Source organism: Rhinolophus sinicus, linkage group LG09 (assembly GCF_036562045.2).
Source record: "Rhinolophus sinicus isolate RSC01 linkage group LG09, ASM3656204v1, whole genome shotgun sequence".
Classification (NCBI taxonomy): Eukaryota; Metazoa; Chordata; class Mammalia; order Chiroptera; family Rhinolophidae; genus Rhinolophus; species Rhinolophus sinicus.
In genome coordinates this window covers 104,851,542-104,876,173 of record NC_133758.1, presented here as the reverse complement: position 1 = coordinate 104,876,173, position 24,632 = coordinate 104,851,542, and the positions used below count along the sequence as shown (strand labels likewise).

General features: G+C 45.3%; 2 protein-coding genes and 1 long non-coding RNA gene across 8 annotated transcripts in view; 1 reads left to right on the top strand and 2 right to left on the bottom strand.

Annotated features, from left to right (window-relative positions):
* Positions 1 to 459: 459 nt before the first annotated feature.
* Positions 460 to 6,433, bottom strand: PRR15 (proline rich 15). Of its 5 annotated transcripts, XM_019726174.2 has the most exons (3): positions 3,317 to 6,433; positions 2,506 to 2,923; positions 460 to 1,603 (listed from the first exon to the last, which is right to left on the bottom strand). In XM_019726174.2, exon 3 carries the CDS (start codon positions 1,448 to 1,450, stop codon positions 1,055 to 1,057), a length of 396 nt encoding a protein of 131 aa, XP_019581733.2. In that variant the 5' UTR covers positions 1,451 to 1,603; positions 2,506 to 2,923; positions 3,317 to 6,433; the 3' UTR covers positions 460 to 1,054. The 5 variants fall into 5 exon arrangements, with proteins under 5 accessions (XP_019581733.2, XP_019581734.2, XP_074197029.1 ...); XM_019726175.2 differs by lacking the exon at positions 2,506 to 2,923; XM_074340928.1 differs by lacking the exon at positions 2,506 to 2,923 and having other exon boundaries at positions 3,791 to 4,025.
* Positions 6,433 to 14,033, top strand: LOC109444645 (uncharacterized). The gene is made up of 3 exons (XR_002136915.2): positions 6,433 to 6,878; positions 8,270 to 8,325; positions 13,183 to 14,033. It is a non-coding gene; the product is annotated as an uncharacterized LOC109444645 (long non-coding RNA).
* A 4,435-nt stretch (positions 14,034 to 18,468) lies between these two features.
* CHN2 (chimerin 2) overlaps positions 18,469 to 24,632 on the bottom strand; it is a 267,473-nt gene continuing 261,309 nt past the window's right edge. For both annotated transcript variants that reach the window (XM_019726170.2, XM_019726171.2), the window contains 2 exons: positions 22,960 to 23,065; positions 18,469 to 20,285 (listed from right to left, as the gene is read on the bottom strand). In XM_019726170.2, coding sequence (XP_019581729.2) covers positions 20,114 to 20,285; positions 22,960 to 23,065 — 278 coding nt within the window. In that variant the 3' untranslated portion in view covers positions 18,469 to 20,113. The remainder of the gene's footprint in view (positions 20,286 to 22,959; positions 23,066 to 24,632) is intronic.

The window sequence follows — 24,632 nt, the reverse complement described above, 5'->3', positions numbered from 1 at the left end:
AACTAGATAAATGCATACATACATCAGACTAAAGACGCTTAAAAGCGTGGGAAAAGAAGCCGGCCTTGCACAAACTAAGAGTCCGGTCCGTCTGTTTGTGTAATTCCAAACAATTGTTAGTAAGGTTCACAGGGTGACTGAAAAGAATGGCGTAAGTCACTGTGACTTACGTATAAAGGTGCACTGAAGTCAAAAAGAGAACTTAGGAATACTGAATGAAGACCTCTCCCTCCCTTCCTGGAATTTGGTCAGTAAATGGGGATATCCGGCTAACTGGTTCCAGGCTGGGTGTTGCTAGTTTCTAGAAATGTTCTCCTGCCTTAAGGTTTCCAAGAGTAGCTGTTATGTTGTGCGGCAAATGATTAACTCTGTCACCTCAGCTTTTGCACACCTGCTTTGCAGTGTATGATGGGCTTCAGTCTTGCCATGGAAAAAGTACAAAACTCACCTGAAGTCACCTTTACACAGTACAACTATTTTAATAGTCCACAGTAAAATAGGCAGGACAGTTTTGTAGTTCAACATTACAAGCCATCTTTCCTTACTTGACACGCTCCTATTTAGAATGCTCCCGCCTCTCTCCCATCCCTTCACTTAAGGTGTAAGTCTACACAAGTGCTTCTAAAGTGCATTTTTCAGGCATTAAAATCAGCACTGCGATTTGCTCTCCAATAGCGAGTTCTGAATTGCAGCCCGGCTTCCTCCTCGGAGGGGCTGCACAGGTCCAGTGGCGCTACCGTCTCTTAGAAATGTACCTTTCTCACTCCCACCGGTGACACACAGGAGGCCACAGAATAGTTTTTTGAAGATAATATTATGACAACTTTCTCTGTACCTTCTCTTACCACAGATAAATATTTAATGCATCCTTGAGTCACGACATATTGAAAACTCAATTGACACTTCCACTTCCAGGAAAATAAAATCTTGGAAGCCTTGCGCGAATATTCTGAATTTGGTGGGACGCGACACACCAAGCACTGGGCCGGGCCAGAATCCTCGCGTTTAGAACTGGGGGTTGGGGAGGCGCGGTGGGCAGGACAGTCCGATCCGGCTACTGCTTGTCGTCGTGGGGGTCACCAGGGAAACCTGCCTCCTCCAGGGACCTGACTCCCTCGGGGAGTAAAGTGGCTCGCACTTTCCTCTTCTCCTTAAAGCGCCCGGAGCGTGAAATCTTCAAATTGCGGCGGCTGTTACCGGATTTCTCCGCGACCAACTTGTCTGGCTTGTGGGGATCGCCGGCGCCGGCGCCTGCGTGGAGATTGGGGCGCTGATTCTCCCGGGAGCTGCTAGTCCAGTCCGGGCTGGGCGGCGCGGGGGCCGCGGGCTCCCCGGGGGTAGGCTGGGCGGGAGGCTGCGCCCCGACGGTGGCTTCCTTGCTTTTCTTCCTGCTGTTCGTTAGCGATTTCCACCAGGGTCCCGAGCTGCCCGTGCCGCCGCTGTCGGCCATGGCCAGCGGGCCGAGGGGCCCTGGGCGCCGCGCGTGGGGAAGGGCCTGCGCGGCAGCAGCCCCTCTCTCCCGGTGGCCTCCGGCGTCTACTCCGCTCCTTCCCCGGCTTTTCGCAACCGGGCGGCGGGGTGGGATCCGAGGCAGCGGTGTGTGCTGGGGAGGAAAACAAAACTTACTTACTGGGTTTGTCGTGTCCCCCCAATCCCATTTCCTCCCTTTCGCTCCGCGCGACACCGGGTCGGCTGGGGTCCCAGCGCCCGGAGCCGCGCGAGCCCAGAGACGCGCAGCCCTCGGAGGGCACCGTTGCACCCCCACCCCCAGGGGTGCAGGCGGATGAGTGGCTTCCAGGGCGCCACCGTCTGGTCTCGAGGTTGACTCTAGGCACTCTCGGTCCTCAACCTTTGCGGTACCCCCAGGGCAAGTGCAGTGGTCAGTGTGCGAGGGGCACCCAGCGGAGGTTCCCTGGCGTCTGTGTTAACCGGGCCTGAAAGCGGAAATGACCTGTCTTGTCAGTCGGCCTGATTGTAGACGGACGCCCCAAGGTGACCCTCCGGTCCAGAACTGCCTTCCCTTGGATGAGCAGCTGGGAGGCGGCGGCCCGAAAGCAAGTGCTTCCCTGCTATAGGGGAACAATGAATATCAGATTCCTGTCAAAGGTTTCTGCTCCCTAGACTTCTGTTCCAGGATCCTTTTCCATGTGATTCTTCGGGGTAATTTACAATCCCGGAAGAGCGAGGGACAAGCTCATGGTGTTTTTGTTTTGTTTCTTTTAAAGTCTGCTTTTGCCATAACTTCTGCCTTGTGACTTTCAGAGAAGCACGATTAGACTTAACTGCCCTTGGAAACCGCCAGCCTGGTCTTCCTTATATTCCTGAGTCCGATCTTGAGTCTCTTTGAAGCCACCCCCGACCGAAGGTTGAGATGAGACCAAGCGGCAAATGACCTCCTCCCTTAGTTCTGTATTAAAATATGCCTCGAGTCTGGATTAGGCAACTCAACTCTGGAGAATTTTAGTTACAAATTAAAGGCTTCAGTTCCTTCCCTTGCGCAATTACCTCCTCCAAGGAGAGCGCGCGCGACCAGGAACTCTTTCCAGCTTTCAAAAGACCACCGTGCGGAGCGGCAGGGTTGTTTATCAGTACTCAAGGTGCTGATCTCGGAAGCTAGACTCCTCTGCCCGCTGTGTGGGTCTGTCCTGCCCTAACTCTACAAACGCGCAGGATTCGCTTGCCGGCGGCTGGATTCCAGGTTTCCGTCGGGCTCCTTCCCATCCCACGCGCGGAACGCTCCTGGGATTCGGCCGCGCGCTGGAGAGCGAGACTTCATCAGTTTCTTGTTGGACGTTGTCCTCCCTGGAACACTGGAGAGAAGGTCTGAGCGCCCACGCGAGGCGGCGCGGCGGCCTCGGCTGCGCGCAGGGACCGAAGCCCCGGCTCCTCCCCAGTCGGCCCCGAGGGCACACTCCGACTGCGACTTGGAAACAATAGAAGAAAAAAGGGCCAAAAGTTCTTTCCGTGCAAAACGCACCCACACCCCCAGGCACAGTTTGCAGTTGGGTGTGCAAACGTCCTGCTCCCTCTACTTTACAGATTGGAAAAGCACCCCCAAGTCATTCACCGGCGGTGGCGGTGGGGTGTCCTGATGCCTTCTGTCTTCTATCCTACACTTTCTTCTCCGCTATCAACTTGTGTGCACGGGAAGGGCTTTGCACGAAATGCTCAAGGGAAACATGGCAAATTACGCACATGTACGCAGAGCGCCTGCGGCTCGCCACCTCTCCTCCGGCGCCCGGGGAGTCCTGCCACCCCAGGGTGACACCCCAGTGGGCTCTGTCTTAGCACACGCGGAACCACTCTGATTGCTCACCTGCTCAGGACTTCGCGGCTCCGCGTCGCGCTCGCCACCGACAGTACCGAAGGGGTGCGCTAAGAGTAACTTGCAAACCGCGGCGCGGCGTCCCTCGGCGCAGTCCTGGGGAGGTCCGGCTTCTTTCTGGAAGGTGTGCCAGCTGAAATCTTCAGTCCTGTCAAGCCAACTGCTGCTACTGGTCTCTCCTGGCGCCTCCGACTTCTGCCGGCTGCTGCGGCGGCGACAGATCCGGGTTCGCAGAGCAGTCGGCTCTGGCCCGAGGGCGCCGCGGCGAATGGGTACCAGGCTCACTGCCCCAGGTGAATGCCCAGGCTGCTCTACTGGTTACTATTCGTTCATTCTCGGCCTCGTCCCTTTTCCCTGCTGGCGCTGCCCGGGAGCCGCCGGGAGATGGGAACTCGGCTGCTCACTCTGCTGCTTTTACGCTTCCTACGCTTTCGGTCCTCCGCGCGGGAAAAGACATCTACCCACCTGCTGGTCATTCGCCAAGTGATTCGAAAAACCAGAACCCCGGGGCAGCGGGAAGAAAAAAAAAAATCCAGGAGGCGTCCACTGCTGCCACAGGTGCAGGTAGGAAGTTTGCGTTTCCGCCCTCCAGGGGACGAGATTGGACCAGGTCACATACGTGGCGCCAGCCTTAGGGTGTCTGATTGGAGAAGGGCTGTACTGCGCTGCTTGCGGATCCGACTCCTCGGAGCAACGGTGGAAAAGACCGGAGGCCGGGAGACGGAGGCTTTAGGTGGCCTCCGGTGAATAAATGTCACCGTAGCTCCCCTCTGCCCCTTCCCTGATTTCTTTTTTTCCTTCCTCTCTGAGTCTCCAACCGTGGACACTCAGCTCCGGGATCTCAAGGTCTGTAACTCACTCAAGGAGCTGTTTCATATCTAGGCAGAATGTCTTAGTTGAAAGACTGTAATATTAACAAGTTCGCTGTGTGCCAGCCAAGCGCTATTCAAGCGCTTCTGTGGATTAACTCACTTATTACAGCAACCTTAGGAGGTAGGTACTAGTATTGTCCTCGCTTAACCCAACACTGAAAGGTTAAATGGTTGCCCAATGTTGCACCGCTGGGACCAGGAAGAATGGGATTTGAATCCTGGAGGTCTGACTCCTGTTCCCGTGGCCCTAACCAGCACCTTGCACCACAGCCAGCCAGCCTTGGGCTTTTAACACGGCTGAGTGACGGTGTGACTGTCCTTTCCCCAGGCCTGGAAGTCTAGTGCACAGCCACCCTACCTGGAAAGTACAAATTCAGCCCAGAGTCGCTGCAGGAAGCAGACTAATAATTTGCGTCAAGGTTCAGGAAGCTTTTGCTTCAGATCTACGTCACTGATTTTTATTCTTCGGACAGAAAGGTACTGACAGGGCATTTTTCACTAATGAAGTCTGCTTCATCTGCCACGATGCTCTTTTTCAAAGAACTATTGTGATGTTCCTTGAGCTCATGTGTAACTCCTCTGAAGGCTGAGTATGGAGCAACTGACGTCTGAGCATCTTTACTCTGAGGGCTTTCTGAAGTATAAAAGTGGTGGAAGACACGACACCTACCTCAGATAACTTACAATAATTAGTAGAAAGAAAACTTTATAGCATATTTCAATGCATGAAATATGATAAAAATATGAATACTTTATCGTGTTAACGTCTTAGTTCAGCATTCTTGGATTTTCAAATGATATGCACAGTAACGTGTACTTGAAAGTGATGCCTTTTTGTATATTATTGAGATTAGTTTTCGACAGTGAGTGTTGGATGATAGCACCAGGGCTGAACAAAGACAGGCTGCCAGTTGTGAGGGGAGGATGGGACACATCATCCTAGGGCCATCTCCTTCCAGATGAAGACACTGGGCCAGGGAGAACGGCCTTTGTTAGAAGTGTCATCACCCCAGGAAGCTGTGGAGCTGGGAAGCACTGCAGCCTGCAAAGCTGGAAAGGAGGTTGTGACCGGACCATCCAGGATCTCATCAGTCCTGGGAGGGTTTTTTCAAGCATAATTGATTGAAGAGGGAGTGACGTGATAAGATTTGCTTTTAAAATATCACTATAGCTGTAAAGAGTGGATGGTAGGGAGGATGAGGTATGGCTTTAGGGAAACGAGGTAGAAACTGGTGGAGCGGTTTAGGTGGAGGCAGTGGGGGAGGTGAAGGGAATTAGATGATGCAAAAGAGATTTTCGAGGTAGAATCTACAGGACAGTATTTCATTTAATTCCTACAGATGAGGAGCCTGAATTTAACTAGAGGCTTAGAAGGGAGATACTTTCATAGCCTTCCTTGGAACTAGGAGTACCCATGTGATCCAGTTCTGACTTACGGAGCCGTAAGGAAGACTTTGGGAAATGTTTCTTCCCTGGAAAAAGGAAAGAGCCTTCTGACAGAAGAACGCCTTTTGCTGTACCCTGGATTCTTACATTTAAGTACAGTGTGAGGATGTGTTGTCTGGTGTTGCAGCCGCCATCTTACAACAGTGAGGCAACAGGCATGGGAATAAAAACCCACATGCTAAGGGTGATGGCCTCGGAATGTGTGAGAAGTGTCTCGGTCTGTGATGACACTGATAAGCCCCTGAAAGAATCCTGGAACTGCCTACCTCCGGACTGCTAGTTCAGTGAGATAACGCATATTCCTCTGATTCAACCACTGACTTAAACACAATTTTCTGTTGCTTGAGCCAGAAACATTCCTCCTCAATACTATTAGTCTGAGTTACAGAAAAAAGTTCAAATGGAAAAAAGTTCATGTTATCACATTTTTTTTTTTTCCCTGACCAATCTGGAAAGTTCTTCATAGAAGGAAGATGTAGTGAAATGGTTAAGCTATGGGAAGATTTCTAGAGGCAGGGGATGCATCTGTAAAATAAGGCACTTTCCTTGAAAAGGCTTGGAGTTAATGAGTAGATACAGGTATGTGGACAGTGCACGGACAAATAAGCTGGAGGAAGTCCAAAAGGTGAGAAGTGTCAGATTATCTGAGACATCGTAGCATTTAACTTTTATAGGCTGAGTTTTAAATCAAAGCAATTAAGACTGTTTTTCTTTAATTTTTGAATCTAGAATGGTTTTAATCTATAAAATTTTCATAACTAACCCCATGCAAAAAACAAACAGAAGAAAAAACAAACCCCAAAAGCAAAAAGCAACCTCACACAAAGAAGGTTAGTGTTAGACAAATATAGCTGTGTTCTGTAACTATTGATCGAAGAATCCTGCTGTTTTGGTTCCATAAAAGGGACAAGGGCTGATCCACGTCTGTGTTGGTAAGCTGGACATCATACAGTTGTAGATGCATTTCAAGTTGATTTACCTATCCAGTGAATAGTAGGTGACTTTTAATGTTACAGAACTTAAATATGCTTAGACTGGGCAATGCTTACATGTCTTAATGGTACTTTATCTTTCAAAAATGCATTCATGGTTTGAGTCAAGACTCTTCACTTCTTTTTCTCTTTTTATTAAATTGCTTCTTTTTCAGGTGAACCTTCAAGTGTAGTAAATGATTACACTCAAAGACAATAGAGAATGAATTTCTAGAGAGCAAGATTTGCATACTAGAAATTCAGGTAAGAACATTAGAGGTTAAACCTGGCATTTGCAATCTGAGCAAACCTGGCATCGCATTGGAGGCTGGGAAATTGATTATCTTCCTTTAAAGCATTTATAGTGGGAATTAGATAAAGGAAAGCGGACGATGAGAAAATTTAAGAAATACAGCTAATCAAAATGAAGTAAACAAAGATTATTATATTCTTTTCACCCAGGGATAACCATGATTAATGTTTGGGTGTTAGTCCTTTTGTTCCTTTTGCCCCTATTTCCACATTCACTTCTTTTATCCTTTCTCTTCCCTTCCCTTTCCTCCTTCCTCCCTTCTTCATTCCTTTCGTTTATGCTTGAAAATTCGATACGTAGGTCCCAGGGCCTGTTCCTTTATACTCACCAATGTACTGGTAGTTTAATATTCCTTTTCTCCTTTCCGTGTATTCACATCAGTGTTGTTGGACGTAGTTTATGAACTTTTAAAAAATGTATTTTGTATTGAGGTACATTGGCTAATAACATGTAAGCTTCAGCACCCTTGCCTGAAGGTGGGATCCACTTTTCATTCTAGCATCTCATCCTGTACTGTATGAGTGCATGTCTAGAAGTACAAAACTTAGAGTCACAAGATATTACTAATCATTTCAGTTTTACACTTGACCTAAGCAAAGCTGATTGGTACAGTGCAGACTCGCTCTGAAATTCAATCAACACCAGTGGACTCTTCCTAACTCCCCATCCCTATTGCCTTTGCGTTCTTGTTTCTTGGTATTCTTGGATATTATTGTATACTCCTCATTGTCTTTGAAAATTGTTTGTAGGAAAATGTAAGGCCTAAGACAAAGGTGACTTACACTGGAAGGGATTTTCAAAAGCTTAGGGTCACTACTGGACAGGACCATTTTACACTAAGTTCACAGCGGGAGGATTTTTTGGACAAGGAAAACAAGAGATCCACATGGGCAGTAGCCCATAGTCACACCCTCAGGGGACAAGCCCATTTGTTCTTTCCTGCCCTGCCCCACAGACCTTTTCTTTTCCAAAGTAACTTAATTGTCCATGCAGACCTGGGGGTGGGTATGGGTGTAGCTTACTTCTGGGCTGCACAGACCTTGAGGAACCACTCTTTGGGGCCTACGCTTAACAAGAGAAGAATCTCCTATGAATCACTCTACTTTGGGTGAGCCTTCAGCTTAAAATTCTGTCCCTCTTGCTCCAGGAGGCTATCAAAATTGAAATTGTTTAGTGCCCAATTGTTTTCAGCAGGAGAATTCATCCAAATCATTTAGCCTGCCACTGACAGGAATAGCTGTGTTTTAATTATATTGTCAATTGTTTGTTTGATGTTTGTCCCCTTAACTAGACTTTAATTTTCTTGTTTACTTATTTGTTTATTGTTTGGCTTCCTCACTAGAAAAGGAGCTCCAGTTTATCAAATGATCCTTTTACATAACACGTCCTACGCACCAGGTACGGTTCTAATTGTTTTATACATAATTAACTCGTGTAATCCTCCTAAAAGCCCCATGAAATAGGTGCTATTATTACTAGAGATGAGGTAACTGAAACTCTACAAGCAAGTCACTTGCCCATGGTTACACAGCTGGTCCGTATCAGGGCCAGCATGGGACCCCAGGAAGACTGGCTTCAGAGTCCAGGGACCTAACTCTGCTGTGTGTTTCCCTGTGAGCCCTAGGACGTGCCACTAATCAATCCTAAGGACCTGGCAGTAATAGCTCTTCATGTTGTTGAATGTATACATTAAATGTATAAATATGAATGCTTTCTTGGTTAGAATATGATGGACTTATAAAAAGAAATATTATACAAGTGAGAATCAAATAAAATTTTGATCTGTCCTTACATGTAATGATAGCCTGATTTTCTTTCATTCTGAGATGTGAGTAGAGTTGGTGGACCAATGTATCTGATAAGTTTTTGCTTTTGTCGTTACAATAGTAGCGGAACCCTATCATGTCACCAGACCCTTTAAAGGAGATGGAGTCAGATGGTAGGATACAGACGGGGCTGAATAATGTAATGGCAGAGATGGCTGCTGAGGTTTTAGTAAATATTGTACTTGGGGAATAAATGAATGATGTAGAGGAACACGACATCTAGGAACAAGAGTCCACAGTGCATCTTGACTCTCTCAGGAAACCAAGACAATACAACTTCATTGTCAGTTAGAAAATCATTGATGTAAATAAAAGTCATGAGTTACCATCCATGGTAATGTTCTGGTTCCCTCAGGTCAGGGCGGGGGTGAACTAGCTCCTTTAAAAGGTGACCTGCTCTCTGCGGTTGTTCATTTCCCCTTTCAAAGAGTTGATCCGGTTATGCTCTATTTACTAGGTTATATTTTTCTCCTCTGTGGTTTGTCAGTGTGTCAGTGCATTACGTCAGGAGCACGGTCAGAAGGCAGATTTCTGATGGAAAGGTAACATGATGAAGGAAGTGAATCTTTTGGTTTCCTCACCTGCAACAAGGCCAATGTCAAATTTATGTAGTTAAGAAATCCATAAGAAATAGCTGCTTTCCTAAGTCACAGGTTGCTGGGAGGTGGTAAAGCAAAATTTTGGGACTCAGCTCAGCTCAGGGCTAACCCAGGTAAAACTCACACTGTACACTCTCTTAGTGAACATTCCGGTTTATCTTTGTGATGGAATTTCATTTACACAGTGAGAGAAACAGCTTCAGTGGCAGCTATAAACCTTTTACATTACTGGTAAATTTTAAATTCTTGCTGTGGACTTTTCAATTTACTGTGGACGCATCCAAAAGTGGATAGTGTACTTCACACTTTTGTTAACGGAAGAGCGACCCTGAGAGGCAGATACTATAAATCCTACAGTTTTATCTTCGAAAGTTGGAGCAGTTCGCTCGCGGTTACAGGACCACAAGAGGTGGAGTTATTTTGATTCAGTTTGAGTTACTCTGTCGAACACAGTGTACTTCTCATATTGCTGTTTGAATCTCATATTGCTTTTTAGTTAGTTAATCATTAGAACAATAAATGTTTGTGGGTATCAAGGTTAATACATCAAAAGGAGAGTCATACTTTAAAAATTCGAGGTCACTGTTTTCTAAGTTTTCCCCTTAGAACAATGCTAAATCACATATGATTGCTTAAATATTAAAGCCCAATGGAATGACAGAGCCCTCAAAGCTCAAATTAATGCGGGGAATTGTAATTATATATATTTCTTGTGAAAAGACTTGACGGTTGGTTTGAATTACTAACTGTGTGGCTTTGGGAAAATTACTTAATAGCTTTAGGCTCTGGTTTCCTTACATGTAAAGAGGAGAAAACACTACGCGTCTGGGTGGTTGCCAAGATTCAAGGCCCCAGCACCTTTCCTGACACATAATAAGCATTCGGTAAATGTTAGTTTCTCCTTGACTGATTTCTTTCATTGGCTGTATGGGAACATTATATGAACAAACTCTACAAATCAGTCACTTCCAAGTGGTTTTCTAAAGCAACGGTAGAGTCTTAACGATTACTGTTATCATGGTGAGTTGGGGCCAATATTTTTTTTTTCCCCCTCAAGACCATGATGTAAAAATATACTGGAGAGTATTTAATATACAACAATTTGCTATGAATCTAACTTTTTTCAGGAGCACCCTTAATGATTAAATCAAATCCGGTAGAAGTTTTCTGTATGCGATTCAAGAATGTTCTTTATGCTTTCAGCACCAAAATTACATTACCTGTAGCTCAAGGAGGAAGTGTGCTCAGTTAAGCTTGAAAGCACTGTTACCAGAAAAGGATTAACAAATCACAAGACAAAAATCCTCAGAAGTAAGGTCACTGCCAGGCGGTGGCCAGGGCACAAGCCAAGGGATGTGTTCAGTATGTGTTGCCCCATTAGTTCCTGGGATCTTAATATATAACCGGCATCACTGACTCCTACGGGAAGGAGAGGCAGGGAGAGCCTTGTCTCTGCTGTTTTAGACATCATGGTGCCATTTCTTTTCTCCAAAACGTAGTTATTATTTCATTAAAATAATATATGCACATAGTTTAAAAGTCAAATGTTATTACAGGGCATATAGCAAATTACAGAGGTTTCTTACCGTATTCCTTCCCTCCGTCCACCCCAATCACTTTCAGCAATTTGGGGTTTTTATTCCTGGCATTTACCCATCTCCATAATGCTAAGTAACTTGCATATGACACTCTCTTTAGGCTTATTGAACAGATAAATTAGTTATGTATATGTTTGAGCTAAGCGTGATAGCATACAGATGATTATGTTTGCTTTCTTTTTGTCTTTTCCTGAAGTTAATAATGGCCTTTTGCCCCTTTTTTCATTGACTCACCTTTGTTCCTGTTTCTTTCTATACCTTCCAATGGCTTCTTGGTACACATTTGTTTTTTTTTTGTTTTTTTTACAGGTTCAAGCATATCAATAATACATGTGTTCCATTTCTTTTTCTTTTTCTTTTTTTATATCGCTCCTGGACACCTCCTGCTCTTTCAGTATGCACTGATCTCTTTCTGACCTGCTGAACATTCTCTTCCAGGGGATACCTGGGGTCAGAGTCCCTATTTCCTGGATTTTGAGTCTCCTTCTTGGTGGACCTGCTTGTCTTGGTGGAGCACTTTGTCAGTTGGTGCCGCAGAGGGCATGGTGGTGGCCGTCCTTGGTGTGGCTGTGTCTTTAATTAGGCACCTTCAGTCTGCTCTGTTGGAGTGCTATGCCTAGCATACAGCTCTCCTCCTAGGCTCTCTGTTCACCCTTATTCTGGAGAGTCCCTTTACCTCCCTCCAAGGCAATTGGACATCTGTAGGCATAAAAACAACCTGACCTAAACATCACACTATAAGTAATTAAGTAATTCAAAATGGATCATGGATTTTAAATGTAAAACTTTTAGGATAAAATATAGAACAAATTCAGGACCAAGGGCTAGGTGAAGAGTTCTTACACACGGCTAACAGCACCATCCACACAAGAAAAAATTATTAAGTTGGACGTCATCAAATCTAAGAAAAACTTTTGCTCTGCGGAGGACTCTGGTAGGAAGATGTAAAGACAAGCTACAAACTAGGAGAAAATATTTGCAAACCATGTATCTGACTAAGGCCTCATGCCTAGAATATATAAAGAATTTAAAAAATTCAACAATAAAAAACAATCCAAATATAAAATGGGCAAAAGACATGTGAACAGATGTTTCACTAAAGTGGAGCTGCAGATGACAAATAAGAACATGAAAAGATGTCCATTAACCATTAGTGGGATGTGAATTAGAACCACAGTGAGGTCCACATGCATTTATCAGAATGGTTAAAGAGAAAATAATGACCATACCAAATCCTGGTGAAGATGTGGAGAAAATGAATCACTCACATATTTCTGGTGGGAATGTAAAATGGTGCAGCCACTCTGGAAAACAGTTCAGCAGTTTCTTAAAACCTAAACATGCAATTATGACCCAGCAGTTGCACTTCTGAACATTTATCCCAGAGAAGGGAAAATATACATTCACACGCAAACATGTACACGAATCTTCCTACAGCTTTATTTATAACAGCCCCAAACTGGAAACAACCCAGGTGTCCTCCAATGGGTAAATGGGACAATAACCTGTGGTCATGTCATACCATGGAATACTTCTCAGTAATAAAAAAGGAACAAACTATTGCTACACTTGACTACTTAGATGAATCTCCAGAAAAGTATGCTGAATGAAAAGAGCCAATCCCTAAGAGGTACACACTGTTTGATTCCATTTATATAATATTCTCAAAATGAGGAAATTGTACATCTGGAGAGCAGATATTTGTAGGGGACAGGGAAGGGGAGTGAGCATGGATACAAGGAGACAGCAGGAAGAGGTTCTTCGTGGTGATAAATTATACTTTGATGTTGGTGATTACACAAATCCGCACATGGGATAAAATTGCATAAAGCTACACTCATACACACATATACACAAACATGAGTGTGGGTTTAAAAACTTGTGGAACCTGAATAAGGTTCGTAGTCTTGTAAACCAGTCAATTTTCTGGTTTGGGTAATGTTTTATCATGATGTAAGATGTCACCATTGGCGAAGCGGGGTGAAGGGTACTCTGGACTCTGTACTGTTTTCTCAACTTATAATTATTTCAAAATGAAAAGTTAAAAATGTGCAATATTTAGTGGAGTGACAAGCAGGACCATCTGTTGATGCCTTCAGGGTTCCCCCTCTTGCCCACAGTGGGAGGGACTGAGCCTGAACTCAACTTGTCACCGGACCAGCAGCCTGTAAGAAGTCCAACCACCGCGCAAGCTGGAACCTGAGTCTAAAATTCTTATTCCTCTCCTGACAGGCTTCTCACCTTTTCTCTGTAAAAAGGAGTTCTACAGCCCATCCCCGATGGTGTGTCCATCTGGGCCTTTGTCCAAGAGGCCTCTCCACCAGGTCCCCAGAGAACGGGACTCTGTTCCTGCTCACCTTTCTCACCGTGAGTTCCACCTGGGCCAGATGAGGCATGCTGGTGTGTGCCGAAGCCCCTCTGGCCAACAGACCTGAAGGTGGTAAGGACGGGGTCATGTGGAAGATGGGGCAGACGGAAGAGCCCCTGCCAAAACTCTCCACGACGGGAGTGGGTGTGCCTAACGTGTGCATCTGAAATGCAGTGAGTGTGGGCGATTGTAGGAGAGGAGATCAGAGAACTTATGGGGAACCAGAGAAGCCATGTATGTAAGTCTCGTGTGCTTCCGTACACACTGGCTTTCATTACGAGTGAGATGGGAAACCAAAGGAGGGTTCTAGACAATGTGATGACAAGACCCCACTTGTATTTTTACAGGCTCCCTCTGCTTGCTGTGTTGAGGTAGACTCTTGGGGGTGGGCGGCAGGCAAGGGCAGAAACAAGGAGCTGAGTTAGAAGGCGATGACAGGTGTCCAATGAGAGACAGCGGTGATTCGGACCAGGGTGGTAGCTGTGGAGACAGTGAAAGTGCTAATGTGTGACTATATCCTAAGTAGAGCTGAGAGGCTTGACTCATATTCTGTGGTGTGTGAGAGACATGGAGGGGTCAGGGATGACAGCGTTAGCTTACTCCTTCATGTTGCATGGACTAGAAACACTGGGTAATGTTTTCAGAAACAACTATGGGGTCATAATCTTCATAGTCTTTCATTACTCAATACTGAGAACCATTCCCAAGCCAACATATTGTGAGCCATTTCCAAGTTGATAAATATCGAAAGATATTCTTTTTAATGACTGCACAGTATCCCTTATGTAACAATACCATGAGGGATTTAACAAATTCACTTTTGATCGGCGTGATAGTATTTTTCAGTTTTTCTGACATGGTGAATTCTGGAACACATTGAGTGATCTGATAGCCTTTGCCAACAGATAACAATCTATCAGGTGACTCTTTATTTCCTGTGGCTCTTCTACTTTCAGTGGCTTACATGTTTATTTTCAAAACATGCTTTTGTTTCCTGATTGTCAAACGAATACATCCTTATTGAAAAAGAATTATGTTACAGGATTTAAATGAGACTTCTTTTATTGTCACCAAGTTTCAGCCAAGGCCCCAAAGACTGAGAATAGGTGACAGCCCAACTGTGCAGGGAATGCTAAGAGAGTATGAAAACACTTTTTGTGTTCCTCAGTTTACCATCCCACCTTGAGGGTATGTAAGGGGAAATAGAGAAGGGAGCCAGGAGCTTCACAGGATTCCATTTTAGAGAGAGAATTTTTGGAGTACTGTGGCAATGCTCTTCACTTATTCTGAATTTTTAAATTATTCGGATGCAGTGCAAATACGGCAGATATGAAGATGTAAGAGCTGAGTCGTAGAGTTCTGGGCACATTCATCAGGAACCTTGGCGGTGGGCAGTCTGTCACATGCTAGCTGGTTTAAGCAGAAGCGATCTGTTACAGGGCAATGGGAGCTTACTGAGTCTCAGGGATCATTTAGATGTGTTGACAGATGGCATTTGGAACCAGAGTGGATGTGAGTGGCAATGGAGAAAGCAGGGCAAGAAGCAGCATTGGAGGGTGTGCCCAGGGACTTGAACAGCTACGGAGGGAAGATGGGCAGAGGACGGGGTGAGGGTGGTGTCACAGAAGCTAAGAAAGCATAAATCCAAAGCTGCAGGGAGGCTGGTGGGCCTCCTGGAAGAGCAGTCTGGGCGGGGAGCACAAGCTCCAAAGCCCAAGCCAGTCTGAGTGGTGTGAAGAGGTGACAGCAGGTGCCACGCCTTCTGGCCTCCGCAATAACCCTGTGAGGTTGGTGGGTTGATCAGCCAGGCAAGCATTCATTTTCATGTTTCAAAGGGGAGAAACCTGAGGCTCAGAAATGTTCAAAGCCTTGATCTGTGATAGAGCCAGGTCTCATGGCTCAAAACCCAGTGTTCTTGTTGGGCCACTACTCTCCCTTTCCATTACATCATAGCATGAGGCAGGGATGGCTTGGCTTTAAAAACTCAGTGGGCAGTAAACTGTAGCAATTCCCCTAACTCTCGACTTTACTAGGCAGCAATAAGTGATGATGCCTCGTAATGCAAAGGAAGGGTGCGAACGGTCTATGCATTCAGCCCCTGCTGAACCTGGTATGTGTCTATGCTCTTCTTCCTTCCTAAATATTCATTTATTTGCAAAAACATGAGGGTGTCGTTCTTGACTCTTTTCTTCCTTTCAGTCCTGGCATCAAATCAGTTAAGTTCTGACAACTTCTTAACTGTATCTCATACCCAAGACTCTTCTCCATCCCTCCTGCTGGGGGTCAAGTTGAAGTTGTCATGGCCTGTAACACTCCTGATTAGCTTCTGTGTCTCTGGTCTTACATCCTCTGGACTTTCCTTCTCCTGTCACCAAACAGATGGAAGTCTGATCTGTGCTTGGCACACAGGTGTCTGAGAGTCTGGTACAGACCTGCTTGTTTAATGTCCTCCCGTCTCCTTTCTCCTCACATGTCATGCTCTGGTCAAACCCAACTCTGTAGTTGTCTGGACCTTCTGTACTGTCCCCTGTTTATGGCTGGTTCCTGCTACGCTCTCTGCCTGGAGAAGCCAGGGAAAGTCTCAGAAAGGAGGTCAACCTTGAGTTGAGACTTTCAGGATGAGGTGGAGTGTGCCCGAGGGCACGTGGTATCCACGTGGTCTTGACCTCAAGCAGTTTGTGATTCAGAGGGAGACGGAACGTATCATCACAGTACTTTGTGAGAACTGCTGGATTAGAAGTACACAGACTCCCATAGGAGATGCTTGAGCATGTTAAGGTCTGTTGAACTCAACTCAGGAAAAAAAAAAAAAAAATGACATGGGTTCATTTGCATTCACAAAGCAGCTACTAACTAAGCCAGCCTCTGTGAAGCAGGTTCTAATGTGGTGCCTTGCGTGGAGCAAAATAAATTTAAGTGGAACAAAAAATGGACACTGTGAAATACACCTGAAGACTGGGGAAAGAGTCTTTCTGAGCTGCACTTTTGAGACCCTCCATGTTTATTATATTAAGTGGACCTCATTTGCCCTCTCCTCCCTCTTCCCCTCATAAAAGACGGTGCTCCAGGGAGATCTGAATTAGGCCCCTCCTGTATTTCTCTGGTCCATGTCCCCGGCTGCTCCTAGCCAATCCGGTGGATCACTCTTGGCCAAATGCACATCTCCAGCTCAGCTCTGTTAATACAATTGCTCAGGAAACATCTCTGCTTGGAAATTTCACAGGTGTCTCCATTTCATCATGTCCAACAGGGAACTTAGCACCTTCCTTACTTCGTCCACCCCTCCCCAAGTGCCCCTAGCTCCTCTTTTTGTCTGTTTTAGTAAATAGTACCCAGCGGTCAAATTAAGCAACCGGAGAGTCATCCTTGATTTTTCAATCCCATCTATAAATAACCCTTTTCAACTCCACCTCCTAAATCTTACGTCAGTCCCGTCTCTGTATCTCTGCCTTGATACCTGCTGATCCAGGCTACCTCATATGGGTGAAAACTAGATATTGCGTCGTCTGTCCCTGAAAACCCATTCCTGCTAAATGCAACATGGTACTTGGGACGGTATACTGGGACAAAAAAAGGAATTTAGTGGAAAACCTGTGACATCTGAAAAAAGTTTGGAGTTTAGTTCATCGTGATGTACCAGTGTTAGTTTCTTACTTTTGAGAAAGGTACCGTGGTTATATGAGGTTAACATTAGGGGAAAGTGGTTAAGCAGTACACAGGACTCTTTGTAGTATCTTTGAGGCATTTCTGTAAATCTAAAAATATCCCCAAATTAAGTTTATTGAAAAAAACCAAAACCCAAAACATTAGTAGCACCCCTTTCCCTTATGTTAGAGTTCAAAATCCTTAACACGACAAGCTTTCTCTCTCCAGCCAGACTAAACTTACTGTTTAATTCTTTCAGTGAGATAAGCCTCTCCTTGCTTCCAAGTATTCACAATGTCTGGCCCATTAGTAAGTGCCTGATAAAAATAAACGTCATATTTTTTAAATCAAAGGACTGACTACAAATTTGGGGATTGGCAGGTCTTGTACACTAACCGTGTTTTTCAGTAGTCGTCAGAATGGCCCAGGCAGTAAGTCAGCTGTCTGTCTGTACTTGCCTGTGCTCCCCTCCCCGCCCCTTCCCCTGCCCAGCTAGGCCGCTGTCCTTGAAATTCTGCACCAGGCCCCCTGCACACTGTGGAGACCAGGTGCCCATTTATGTTAATGGGAGAAAGGAAAGGGTCCTCCCCCACCCACCCTGCCACTGTCCCACCTCCCACAATCCCCTTGTGGACACTTTAACAGTGGGTTTCTAGAAACTACGCTGCCTCCCTTCAGGTCTAACTATCAGGGTTATTCCAATGGCAGGAATTTTAAGTCAGGTAAGAGGAGCTGTGCCAGGCTGCCAGATGGTGGGGGCGACAGGCATGGGTGAGCAAGCTTCAGACTAATGCAAGCGCGAGGGGATCAAGTGTTGTAATCATGTTCAAGAAAAGGAGTCAAGTGACCCTCATTACACATTCTAGAGCCCTGTTATGATACCTGTATAATTACCTGGGCTTGGATTTAACCGGGGACAAATCCTTCTCCTCTCATGCCTCTTCCTTCCTCAGCCCCGGTTATATCCTTTCCTCTCCTACGTCATCACTCTGAAAATAACGAGAATAAGAAGTAACTATTACTAATTACTTTAGATCATCATTTCCTCTAAACATCACAATTGGAATATTGTCCCTGGTTTTTCAGATGAGCCGATTCATTCCCAAGGTCAGATGTAGCTGAACGTTGGCAGATCTGGGATTCGAATGCAAGTTTTTCTGGCTCCCAAACTTTTGTTCTGCTCTCCTGCAAGTGGCTTTGGGGGATTCGCTCTAAACACCCCATCTCTCAGCGAATCACATACATGCAACAGGTGTCAGGAAAGAGCGATGGAGAATTAGCATCTCAGGCAGACTCTCCAGGAAGAAGCCGGCAGCGGTGGCAGCGGTGGGACTGGGGCCACGAGGTGGGGGCTCAGTGCAATGCTTGTCTTTGCGTTGTGTTTTGGTGATTAAAACTTTATTGCCCAAATCCATCTGGGAACAACGTTTTGAATAGTCTCCCCACCCCGCTCCCGCCACCCCGCAACACCAACTTCCTTCACAGACTCCAAAATGACAGACAGAAGAATTTAATACATTTAATGATTTTTCTTCCATTTACACTATCATAAATTACAAAGTATTGTTCACTTCACAAAATAAAACCATTTCCAGATATTTTTTGGGACAGTATCCAGAAGTACATAAGCTACGACAAACAAGTCTGTAGAGCGGGGGAGGAGCAACCATAACAGGGACCAAGCAGGGGCATTTTGACCCCACGTGCCCCGGAGTCCATCCGCGTGGCTCCGGGACTTTCCAGGACAATTGCACGGCCCTCCTCCTTTCAGTTCACGTTATCACAGTAATTCTCTTCTGGTCACTCCAAAACAAGACGAGTGAGTAAGTACACGAATCACCTCAGACAATCAGAGGAAAAGACAGGGTAGCTGGATTGAAGAAAAAAAAAATCTAGATTTCCAGTTTTTGATGTTTTCAATATTTTACCTATGTTACAAAATATAGAGATCTTGGTGTGAAAAGCTCATGCTACGATAAACATAAGCAATCAGACGGCACTATAGGAATAAAATCATATTAAATTATTACCTATACAGGGCTACTTTTATTGAAGAGGAACACATACTCGTAGAAATCAAACTTATTCATTCTTACTTTAAAAAATAGGCTTGTTTATAAAACAAAAATGGAAAAAAATAAAAAATTATTCTGCAGATTCACTTTCCATAGATACAGAAATGTGGCAAAAATACAACTGGGTCTTAATGTGTGCATCTACAGTGCTTGCCTGAAAAGAAAACAGGAAAAAAAAAGCTAACTTTGGATATGGCCTAGATACAACCAGTGCTCCCAAATTATTTTATGTAAAATGACCACATTCGGCATATTCTGGGATATACACACATGAGATGGGAAACCTACGACCAATTCCAAAAACATACTTTGGGATTTTACAAAATTTTTATAGAAAGAAAATTTGTGGATGTTTTAGATCGTCCTACAATTGCTATAAACATATGCCATTCGATAGCAAAATTTCAGTGCTTAAGAGCAAAAACTATCCAAAACAGAGACACAGGCGGCAGTGGAAATTTCATTGCAAAGCACTGGTGGGGACAGAGGTATGTCGAGATAATACTGCATTCACGGTAAACTTTTCCAGGGGTCACAGCAAGAAGGCAGGACAAGGTACACAGGGAAATAATCAATGCACTGCATTGAGCTCTATTTGCTAAAATAAAGCAACATTCTTGCAGCTCAAATAAAAATACATTTTACAATATAAGTTTCATTTAACATTTAACATATAGAATTGTCTTTTTTTGTAAGTGGAAAATGTAAAACTGTATCAAGTACCTCTAGGAATTAAGTTCCCTTATATTACTAAGACTGACGTTTAAAGGTCTACATTTTTTTTTTTTTAATAAGTTAAAGAAAGATCCATTAATCACTCTTCCAGCAAAACAGACATATATTCGGGGCAAGGCAAAGACCCCAGGCGAGGGCCTTTTCTCACCCTCACCCTGGCTGTTTTCACACGGAGGAGGCGAGTGTCTATGAGACACAGTAGCCAACTTGGCCATCCACTGTGGTCCAGGAAATTCTGTCACTTGCTTGGAAAACAAATCAAGTGTAAGAAATGTGTTTATTCCCTTAGCTTTCACAACATTGATGGGGCCGGGGCCATTCAACTCGTTTCTCTGGCGGATTAAAATAAAACGTCTTCATTTTCTATTAAAATCTGCACAATCAGCTTTTGGTACCGCATGTCATGGAGCGTGGTGAGCGTGCTGTCCTCGGGGGATCTCATCAGGGTGGGCCCAAACACAATCCCCAGATTTTCAGCATTCATGAAATTATCCTTTTCATTTATAGTCACCCTGCAAAACAAACATTAGGCTGACTTGGGGACACATTTAGGTACTGATTATATCCATATGACCCCAAGAACTTCTCTGGTTTGGGAAATTGCAAAAGAACACTGAGAATCAGAATCACAGAAATGTATTTTTAAAAAGGTAATTCTTCTGATTTCTTCTTCTTCTTTTCTTTTTTTGATCGTTGACACGGCCTTCAGCCAGTGGAAGCGAATTACTAAGTGAAACTGGTCTAGACACAACCTTTAAAATGAGAGACCCAAGCCTTCTAACTAAATAAATAAGAGATGGTCATTTAGGGGATATTGCTTTGGAGGGGTCGATTATTAGCTGGCCCCCAGTGCACACAGATTTTAGTCTAGGCTTGTATGGACGTCTTTTTTTCCCTCTTGTCGCTTCCTTCCTGGTCTGCAAGCTGGCAAGTAGGGAAGCTAAGGGCAGATTCCCTGTCTGCTGGCAGGGCTAGTGCCAGAGGAGAAAGGTTACTTGTAGGATGGGGCTTAGGAATAGCCAGTCCACGATCATGGGACAAGGGGATGGCTAGAGGGTGGCCAAACAGGAAAGCAGTTGGACGTTATTTCTAGTTCCCACAGGATGAGGTCTGGAGTAGTAATTACTGTTGGAACTGAAAATCATCATTCCAACATCCAGATAAGAACTACAAAGCCTTTAAGAGTGAAATTCAGACTCCAAAGTTGGCTTAATACCTTCTAGTGGAATAAAATGACAACCCTCCAGATTTTTACTTTAAGAAATTTAGGTTTTAGGATGTTCATAAATAGATCTAAAATGGAGCAGGTTCTCCAAAGAAGAGAAAAATATAATTAAAACACATGTGGGTTTTGCATGGAAAGCCATGCCTTTGTGTCTCTTCTCTTGGAACTTGTTAAGATTAGCCATTTAGCATTATTTTAGAAGGTCAATTCAGCTTAGAAAGAGGTAGGAGAGGCTGTTCTTCGTAAAAATCACTCCCATCTCCCCATTAAGGCAGGCATCACGTCTGGCCAAAACGAGATGGGCATTTAAGATGCAACTGGGACATGTTAGCATTTTTCCTGATCGTCATACTTTGCCATCCAAACTATAACAACTGGGCAGTGAAAGAAATAATTTGTAGCTCATTAAAAGCCAGGCTGACATTCACAGCCTATTATTTATCCAAAAATGATTTGTACTCTTAAATTCAATACATTAATCAAAATGGAAACCTTCTGAGCTAAATGTTACATCTCTGACCAACTTGAATATGAGCAATAGCATTGATATGCTTTGTATGATAGGAAAAAACCCTCAACACCTAGTGTTGATATAGTATTCTCCGCGTGCCTCCTTTCACTAACTGAATGGATCTGAAAATTAGTCAATTTTCAATTAAACAATTTTTGGTTCATTTTATCTAAGAATGGGTTGTTGCCATGTATCTTCCAAAAACACAGAGGAAGGCACACAGAAGTGCTCTGTTCCCTCCAAAAATCTCAAAGACCAACTCACTGACCTCATTATACATATATGGTGAAGGAAAAAGAGCCACAGTTTAGGTAAAAGAGTCTGAAAGCAGAGGTCCTAGTGGCCTGTAAACACTCCATCATCCATCCGTGTCATGTGCTCTCACACAGATAACCTGTGCAGCCCTCTGTGGCAGCAACCCTTTGAGATGGCCCCCAGTGACCCCTGAATTCATACCCTTGTTGTGTAATCCCTTCTGGTGACGAGCTTCTAATAAGTAGAATAGAGCAGAAGCAATGGGCTGCCACTTCTGGGATTAGGTTACAGAAAGGCTGTGTCCTCCATCTTGGGTGCTCGTGCTTGCTTGGTCTGAGGGAAGCCAGCTGCCATTTTGTGAGCTGCCTCTGAGGAGACCCACATGGCAGGGAACTGAAGGTGAGGGGCACACAGAGAACAGTCAGCAAGTAAGTGAGGCCTCCCGTCCAACAGCCTCTGAGGAACTGATACCTGCCAACAACCACGTGAGTGAGCTTGGGTGTGGATGGTCCCCCCGTCGAGCCTTCAGATGAGATTGCAGCCTGGCTGTCAGTTTGACTGCAACCTTGTTATAGAGCTTGAACCAGGGGCCCCCAGCTGAGCCAACCCTGGATTCCTGGTCACAGAGACTGTGAGAGAAGGAATGCTTATTCTTTCAAGCCACTAAGTTTTGGGGCAATTTGGTACTTGGTGATAGATAAGTAATACATCTAGAAAAAGAAGAGGTCAGGGTGGGAATGTGCTTGTCCTGCAGGAGGGCAGACTCAGGAGTCTGGGGCTGGAGTGGGCAGAAGGCCGAGGAGCAGAACAGAGTACAGGGCTTGTGCGGGAGGAAGACGAGACGTGGAGGCAGCGCAGACAAATGGTTATGACAGCGCGTGGGCTCTGGGTCACACTGCCCAGGTTTCTATCCTGGCTTCACGTCACCTCTTCGCGTGCATTATTTAACCTCCCCTACAGATTCAGCGATGTCATCTGTAACATGAGGGCTCTAACAGTCCCCACTGCATACAGCCAGCGCTTGTAAAGTGTGTGGAGCAGCTAGGGACACAGTGAGCGACTGGCAGTTAGGATGGGGCTGGCCTGGAGAAGTCCACGCAGGGGTGTGGGGAGGGAGGCTGTGGACTGTTTCTAGAGCATTCACTCCGGGGACAGACAGGGTTTGCGGAGGAGGTGATAATAGGTGTGAGCTTACTTCTTGAGGTGGATCATTAGGTATCGGAGGGTCTCGTAGTGGGCAGGAGGCAGCAGCATCAACACCTCGTGGACGGCTTCCAGCCTCTCATCGGCATTGGCGATTTCTGGGAAGAGCACACACCAGGAATGTCAGGGCAGCCTTGTGGGATTAAAGTCCGCAGAGCAGCAACAAGTTTGGCTACAGATGGAGGGGACGCCTAATAAGTTCATGCAACTTCAGGTGACATTTCACTAAAAGTAACCAATTTCACCGCATCCTGCCTCATTCCAGGCTTTGGGGCCAGGTACCACATGTGGTGTATTGAACAGCCACTGGGTGGGTGGCAGGAGGCTGGCCACGGTCCTTGTTCTCTAGGAACCTGCAGCCTGTAGATGCTTGTGGGTGGCATATGCACACACTGCAGTGCCTGTCTTCTCAGTGATGGCTTTGCCAGCAATGTCAGCATCACAAGCTTTAATTAAAAGTGGATCACACGTGGTAGTGTCCTCTTGAAGTTGTCTAAGAAGTCTTTCCCTGGTAGACTTCCATAACGGAATACACGTTACAATGCCAGGGCACTGGCCCCTGAGCCAGCCGACTCAGCCTGCGTTTATGGCACTTTTCACCCAAGTGTTGCCATGGTCAGGCCTGGTGTCCAGTCCAGGTTAGGAAGTAGATACAGGCCACATTAACAATGGGAGGAAGCATGCATGCTTCTGCTTTTTCGGTCTCTGGCAGCCAACCAAAGAAAGCTCTCCTTCGTTCCTCCTGGGGTGGAGGGTACCCTGCTACTAGAATCTCCTCTCGTCAGGACCACCAGGACCCAAGAAGGAATGCTCTTACAAGGGAGCAGGGCCACAGTGCTCACACTAACCCCACCCTACCTGCATATTTCCCTGTCTCATTACCATATTTAATAGCACATACCTTCAAAGATGATCTATTTTTATAAAACTTCCCCAGAGTGGCCTTGACATCTATGCTATGCATTCCAGCATCTGAATCTCTCCTTCCTCACTCTGTTGCTAGGCATCGTGCAGCCCACCTCCTGCTCCCTTCTCCATGATGATTCTCTCTCCTGACAACAGTGGGCCCAGGTGCCAAACACTGAATGAGGGACGTTGATGGAAGACCAAAGATGGTGTTCCATTCCTAAACCCATGAGCTCAAGTTTCCAAGCCCTGCTTTCCTCCTCTGTAAAATGGGATTATAATAGTATTTGCTTCATTGGGTAGATAAGATAAAATTAGAGGACTTTTGGTGAGCGTTCCTAGTATAGCACCTGAGCCACTATAGTCTTCGCCTATTATTAATTTTGAACAGCATCAATGGGCAAAAACATGGAGTATTACTTGAATCCATTAGCAATGGGATTTTGACTAATGGATTGAAATAGCAATGGTCCTCATTGGAGGATATCTAATTTTTAACTTCAGAAACATTCTTACTTTCAACATAAAACAGAGTAGGCCTGACCGTGCTGGTTCCCGGCACAGCAGAAACGACAGGGAGATGCAGAAGTGCTTGGCACCCAGCGCCAGCCCAGCAGAATTGGCTCAGGACTGGTTCAGCTCAGCTGGGGCCCTGTGCCTGGTTTTCTATTAACTATACCACGGTGCCCACACTTGGCAAAGCAAGCGGCTCAGGCAATAATTTAAACGGTCCTGAGTTTTAATTTTCTTGAATTCATA